The 7,162-nt window shown below is 46.5% G+C and overlaps 1 protein-coding gene across 1 annotated transcript; it reads right to left on the bottom strand.

Annotated features, from left to right (window-relative positions):
• Nucleotides 1–414: 414 nt before the first annotated feature.
• Nucleotides 415–6,898, bottom strand: LOC102054801 (G-protein coupled receptor 35-like). Its single transcript, XM_014281908.3, has 2 exons — nt 6,175–6,898; nt 415–4,494 (listed from the first exon to the last, which is right to left on the bottom strand). Exon 2 carries the CDS (start codon nt 4,480–4,482, stop codon nt 3,532–3,534), a length of 951 nt encoding a protein of 316 aa, XP_014137383.1. The 5' UTR covers nt 4,483–4,494; nt 6,175–6,898; the 3' UTR covers nt 415–3,531.
• Between the last annotated feature and the right edge of the window lie 264 nt (nt 6,899–7,162).

The raw sequence follows: 7,162 nt of genomic DNA, 5'->3' as shown, positions 1-7,162 counted from the left end.
GTCATCAGCCAGACTCTTGTGCTAAGAAATGGGAAAGATTTGTGGATAACTATGTCACTGTCCTCATGGATTTCTATTCCAGTGTTGTTTGATGGCTGGTGGTTTGTTGGGCCCAAGTACTGATGACTTATCTGTTCCATTTACTAGGAGGACTCAGGGAGCTGAGGTTTTGTTCAGACTGAAGAAGAGTATCATAAACCCATCATAAACATCATTGTAACTTGACACATAAACCAGACAACAATTTTGTCCAAAGTAGTACATACGTCTTCAGGTAAACAGAAAGTGCCTTGCTCATCTTTGGGTTGCACTATAAATATCCTGTTGTAAGGCAGATCTTATACCATGGTAGCTAAGTGTCCTCTCACAATCTCCAGTATAGGTTTAATGTTAATAATAGAGGACTGTGATGTATAATGGTAAAAAATGAATATTTATTTATAGATATATTACTATGAGATAGCTTTATTTTCATTTGCAAAATAATGTTTCCTTTCTTGTTTTCATAGCATTCAGTACAAACAACAAAAAATATTACTTAATGATGACAGGGATTATGAAGTCAACAAATTTCCACTTTACAATAAGAAAAAGGAACACTTTATTTTTGAAATTTAGAACATGAACAGTAGGAGACTTCAGCTTCCTACAAGAAAAAAACCACATTCATTTTATACAGCTCTGTATGCAGTAAGCTTGGCTACGTATAGGAATACCAACTATAAATTATTTAGCACAGCTGTTGTACTGGTTTTGTCACTGACAGGGAGTAAGTGAGCAGCTGTGTGGTGCTTAGCTGCTGGCTGGGCTGAAAACGCAGCAGCTGTGTAGTTTAATAGAGTGCCTTGTCTGTGATCCTTCCTTGATTTAAAAACGATAGGCTTGGGTAAGAAGAAAATGTCCTGAAATTTTTTGGTTGCAAAACGGTAGCAAAGGACATCGCAACAGCAATTAGTATTTACTGTACTATGAGGACTATACATGAGGCCACATGCACAAAAGCTTTGCTGCTTTGTATTTCAGAGCAGACAACCTAATTGAAGCCCATTGTAAACTGAACAAGGTGCCCCATATTCAGAGGGTGAAAACACGAACATGACTGGGCTTGCAAAAAAAAGTAAGTTGTTTGCTTTCTGGATTAACAGTAGGATAACAGGTTGATATGAATCGACATTCCTCTTTTTTCAGAATAATAAAAATTTTTATAATTATCTGTTTGGACAGACATTATAACCAATGAGATGCCAAATCCCAGAAGGAGATCCCAGAGCCAAAAGTGTTTTTGAAGGCCTTTGCTGCTGTTTCTGGAAACAGAAGTCTTTTTCCTTGCTGAACACTGCTCGCCTGGCCACGTAAGCAATGCCTGTCGTGAAGGTCAATGACACACCATAGAGAAGAACGGGCTCATGGGGACCCTAAGCCTCTTGCTCTCCAAGGGTGGTTCATTGCAGTGTATTTGTTGACAGCTACAAGGGTGACCACACTCACGCATCTCCTTAGGCAACAGATAGTTTTTAAGATCAGGCACTATTTGTCTCATGTATCTTTTCCCGTCTTTGAAAAGAGACCTTAAAGAGCAGAATGAGAGCCAAACAGTGTGCAATGATTAAGTTGGTCACATACATACATGGCCCTTTTGCTCTGCTTGCAGTGAAATACCAGTAAAGCCAAAGCATTAAATAATACATTGAAGAAGAAAATTGGGACATAAATGATCAACTGAATGACCTGAGTAGTTTCCTCCATTTTTAGGCCACAGTTGCTCACAGCAGCTTCCATCATGCTGCGAGCTCTGCCAAAGTATTGACACAGGGCAGGTAGATCTAACATTTGGATGGGGAGTACTTCCCATGATGGGAATGGCTGTTTGCTATGTTGTGTAGCCAACGTCCAGGCAGTGGTTTCAGCATGGGGTCTGCAAGCACTAGAAGGTGACAGATAGGCCACTAGTAGGGGAACTATTTGTAAGTTGTCACTAAGAAAGTTAATTGTCTCTAGGTTTAAACGAATAGAGTATGGGTTTGCATTCCCTGGAGGAATTTTTTTAGAGGTTTGCAAGTCAGAAGACACTGAAAGTCAAGGACCATGTAGCCAGCTGAGATACAGTTATCACATGCGTTTCTAAAACCCTGTAACATTTCTCATGCTGACTTTAAGTTACTATGTGGTAAAATGTTAGATTAAATTTCTATGCAGATAAATGTAAAGTAGTCACACTCTGGCATGGTCTGCCCTCTCAGCTCAGGTTTCTCTATGGGTTGCTTCCTTCCGATGCCCCAAGACCTCCCTTTGTGGCTTAACTGTTTTGAGCTGCTCTCTTTTCACTTCCCTGTGAGGTGAGAGGATACATGTTGCACAGGCAACAAGCACTGGTATTATAGAGGAATGTGGTACCCGGAAAGCTAGACATTAAAACTGATGCCTGGTCTGGGATCCAGCTAGAACAGATCAAGGCTCTCTGCATAATGCATAGAAAGAGTTAAATGTCTCAAAATGAGATGCAGAATTGCTGTTGAACCCTCACTGTGCACTGTCCAAGCAGCTGAAAGAGGAAAAAAAAAACCCCAAATCCAAAGCAGTGCTTCATCACCCAGGACAATGTCGAGAAGCCCTCAGCCATGGGTTTGCTCTGTATCTGCAGAAGGGCCTTGCACACCCTGCTGTCACCAAACCTCCCCTGAAAACTCTTCATGGATGGTGAGGGAGGGATCAGGGCTGCATCAGCTTCGTGTTGCTCACTGCTGTTTTCTGACCATCAACACACTTGCAGTGTGAGGCAGTGACAACTTGGGCAGATGCGACCTCTCACTGGACAGGACACTCGTTGAAGATTTGATCACATGGAAGTACAACAAACCTGTCACCAGGGCTTATGGTAGACACTTGGGTGAGATCAGGTCTTCACAGCTTTACGCTTGATACGCACAATGCTAAGGGTCTGTTCTGTAGTCCACAACGCTTTGCGTAGCTCAGTGTTCCCATGCAGTAATGGCTTTATTTATACCCACAAGGATTTTAGCCTTGCAGATGCCAGGGCATTGCCACAAGCTAAATCAAGTGTTATAAGGCAGGAATGGGGCAATAGTCTCAGGCCACTGTGACTCCTGCAGTTTACTCCATACACAGCAATAGCTGCAAGCTTCAAAATTATGTAGGTTTTTTAGATTTTTAAATGGAAAAAAATTCTTTGATGTGAGCAGCTCGGATCTGTTAGGTTTGGCTTGTAGTACAGGGGCTTTTTCTTGTTTTTAAGTGACCATATGTATATATATTATGGTACTAGAAGTGGATTTGCGTATTGCTGTAAGGGTACTCGGTTTCCTATGTTTAGCTGAGTTTAGTCAGAACTGCAGTCAAGTCACTGAGGACAGAATTCAAGTTAATATCAGAACCCTTGGAGGGTGTTGTCCCTTTCTTGCAGACATGCCTCTACCTACAATGATGGCAAATACTGTAGGTGGTCCCATTCCCTCTGCCTTGAAGCTTCAGCAGCACTGTAGCTCTTAACACCTATAGTGCAGTACACCTTGTTTATGTCGTGACTTGATCTGTGGGTGGCTGTGACTCTTGGCTTTGGTTCATCTTGGACCTCATTGATGATATACAAGTGGGGAACAGAGAAGGAAATTCTGGAAATTCCTTGGCTGCAAAGTAATAGCAAAATGCATCCAAACAGCAGTTAAAATTTGCTAAGCATGCACTGATCTGAATATAGGCTCTAACTTTCAAGACCAGAGAACAAGCTCCAGCAACATCAACTGCAAACCGCAAGAGCAGTGCGATGTAGAAAGGTGAAAAGCATACGATGAAAACACACAAATTCACAGAAACAATGTGGATTGCTTTCTGGATTAAGGTGGTCTCATGACAGCTGGTGGCCATCTTCTTTTTGAGACATTTGATGACTTGTACTGAGCAAAAAATCACAATCCCTAAGGGAATAAAATATCCAAAGATAGTGTAGAATAATGACAAATAACTGGGTTGAATAGATTGTTTCCGAAGGCAGAATTGTTCCTTTCTTTCATGAAATTTTGTACGCACGTAGGAATAAATTATCAGCATTATCCAAAAACACCCACAGATAGAAGCCGATTTCAGCGGGGATCGAAGAATCTTTGCTTTTAGAGGGAACTTGATCGCAATGTATCGATCAATCGCAATCAGGGTGATGATAAGGATGCTCATAGGCATGTTTATAAAATAGATGTTCTGTATGATGGAACACAGCTTGTCTATGGGATGGTCATACTTGGTAAAATATATCAAGAAAGGCAGGACGAAGAGCAGGAAAATGTCCGCCACCATGAGATTGATCATGTACACCCGGGTCTCGGTCCACCTCTTGAGTTTGCAGCAGAAGACCTGGAAAGCAATTATGTTCAGTGGGATCCCCAAAGAGAGCACTGGGATGTAGACGATAAATTGAAATAGCGCAATGCTGTTCTGCAGCGTGTCATTGTCTTCGGTGCAGTTCCCCATGTTGGGCTGTCTCTGCAAGGAAAGGGTGCAGGCATGAGACTGAGCTGGGGGACGGGTCCTCTGGGCTGCATCCTCTGCAGTGCCCTGCTCTCCCGGCTCTGTGGCACCTCACTCCCCTGCGTCGCATACGTAGGCAGCCCCCAGGGTTGGGGCTCAGTGGTTCATCAGCACCATCCGTCCCTCAGCCATCAAAGTTACGCTGTCACTCACCACCAGCTAACACAAAACCACAGAGGCAACACTGTCTTGCAGCTATTACAGGGTTAAACCTGCCTTGCCCTGCATCTAGCCCTGGTTTGCACAGTCTGGGTGATAGCAAAGGGTCTGCAAAGCAGAATGATGGTTTCTGTGGTCTCTCATCTTTGCTGCTGTTGTGGTTATCAGAGAGCCACTGGCTTTAGGGTAGCTGGGCAGTGTTCCCTCTTTGCTCTCCAAGGTCCTTGCTTTGCTGCTGAAGCCACCCCTTGGGTTAGCTGTGGGTCTTGCCAGGCCTGTGAAGCTCCACAGGGCTTGAGCCCTTCCAGGTGTGGTAGGTGGCTCCACTCCTGGGGGTGGTGGGAACACTGCTGCAGGCTGGTGGTTGGGTGCCCGCTGTGGGCAGGCTGCCCCCAAGCACAAACCCGCTTCTCTTTCTGCAGGATGCTGGGGAGGAATAGCTCAGCGTGGGTACCACCAGCCCTAGCTGATAACAGGTTTCCAAAGAGAGAAGGGAAAGTGAGCATGTCTCTGATCTCTGCCTTCGAAGACAGGAAGCCAAAATGTTGCTAGAGCAGAAAACACAAACCTAAGGTCTTAGGCTATCTCCTGGTATTCCTTTAAATATTTCAGGGCATCTGCTACCAGCAAGGAGGCTGCGGAGGGTAGATCAAGCTTAGTCTGCAGCTTATAAAGGAAATGTTTACAGTGAGGCAGGAAAGGAAAACACCCAGATTCCTACAACCTTTTATAAATACATTGCCTTATAAGTCAGCAACTTCTAAGCATCAACATCTAAACTGTAGAGAAAATATCCGATTGCATGAACTAAGTGAACTGTTTTTAGCTCTGAGACTGGGAGATGTTTCTAACAGCCACGGAGGAAACCACAGCACCTGCCCGAGCACCAGCACTGGCATGGCATTGCAGAACTGAGCCAGTTTTAGGGTGGAGTTTATGGAGGAGCTAACATGCAGCTGGTCTCCTGGCTCTCTTGGGCTTTTAGCCTCATGCACTGTGGTACCACCTACCCTGCAGCCGTTCCCTGTTCCCTGCCAGCCTGCTAGGATCCTTCTGCGGTGAGGAAGCCACTCTGCATGCATAGCACTGCCCGGAGGAGCAGCTGAGCACCACAGCCCCGTTGAATCCCCCATGTAAGCAGGGAGCCAGCGGAGGTTCCCAAGGTCCCACGCCACCGCGTGCCTGGAGCCAGGTGTCTGCACGCTCACGCTCAGTGCGGTAAGAAGCACTGGTGTGAAACAACAGCGAGGGATGAAGACCTCCCCTGGCTGACACGTGGCTGCAAAACGGTGAGGTATAGCAGCTGTACAAGCAGGAGGAAAGGGAGGCATCCGCGTAGGGCTGAGGATTGACCCGTAGGCTAAAAGGGAGGCAGCCCTAGCTAACGCTTCAGCTAGGAGGTGAGAAAGCACACCCTGAAGCCCTGGGCAGAGCACACTGCCACGCACCGGGGTGGGAAGAACGAAAAGACATTACCTGAGTCCTGTGGGGCCGTCAGGTGGGGTTAGTCCTCAGAAAGGCTGCGGTGTAGCTGCGGGCATGCTGGCAGGGGAGGAGGTCTGTTGGCGCCGCGGGTGCTGGGTGCTGCTCGGAGTGGGGCACAGCTGCCTGGGAGCCTGCGTTGACAGCTCAGGAGCACTGAAAACACAGCAATGAACTCTTGTTCCCCAAAGTGCTTCATTTATCACCTATTTTTCGGAACGGTCGAGTCTCTGGTGCCCTCTGTTGTTCCGCTCCCATCAGCTCAGCGCTTCACCATCACTTTTTCCGCTCAGCCTGCGCTCCCCCCACCCTCCTCACACAAACCAGCCATTAAAATTTAATGTTTTCAGTCATTGGGAAAACAAAACAATTTCTGAAATAAAACCCATAATGGCTGAAAATTATTCTTCTGGCAGCAAAATGTCCCCCAGGGAGCACAGCAGCCTGAGACGTCTCCAGCGGCATTGCAGAGCATGCCCCAGGCGGGTGGCAGTGTGGGGGCTGGTGGCCTTTCCGAGGGGGCACCTCAGTGCTCACGCACCCCCTGACAGTGAGCCCAGGACGAGGGGACCCAGCATGCTTCTCTTTGGAGTCTTTACAACAAAGGTGACAGATGATACGGCCCTGCTTATCCTCTGCAAAGCAGTCGAGTGTCCAACACTTCTCATCGGCATCGTTGGAAAGCCCAAGCAATGACAGTCGCTGCCAACCAGACACAGGTGAGACACACCGGCGTGACAGTGAGCACACCATCAGCATCAGGACTTTAGAAACAGGTTTAAGAACATGTCCCAGTGGTATTTCATAGTCATTTTGATGGCTTTTGCTGTCTGTTGGCTGCAGCAGTCACAGTCCCATCTATGTGAGCCAGCTGATGGGAATCAGGCGCTGACTCCCTTGGGATTTGTCCCATTACTTCATGTCTCCCTAGCTTGTGGCCCCAAAGGTGACAACAGCAGATTAAGCAGCAGCTGTGGGCTCC

This window comes from Falco cherrug, chromosome 11 (assembly GCF_023634085.1).
Source record: "Falco cherrug isolate bFalChe1 chromosome 11, bFalChe1.pri, whole genome shotgun sequence".
Lineage (NCBI taxonomy): Eukaryota > Metazoa > Chordata > Aves > Falconiformes > Falconidae > Falco > Falco cherrug.
The sequence above is the reverse complement of the archived record's forward strand: the minus strand, read 5'-3'. Positions and strand labels throughout refer to the sequence as shown.

Coding starts and splice junctions, on each gene's coding strand:
- LOC102054801 (XM_014281908.3), bottom strand. CDS start 4,482: ATGGGGAACTGCACCGAAGACAATGACACGCTGCAGAACAGCATTGCG.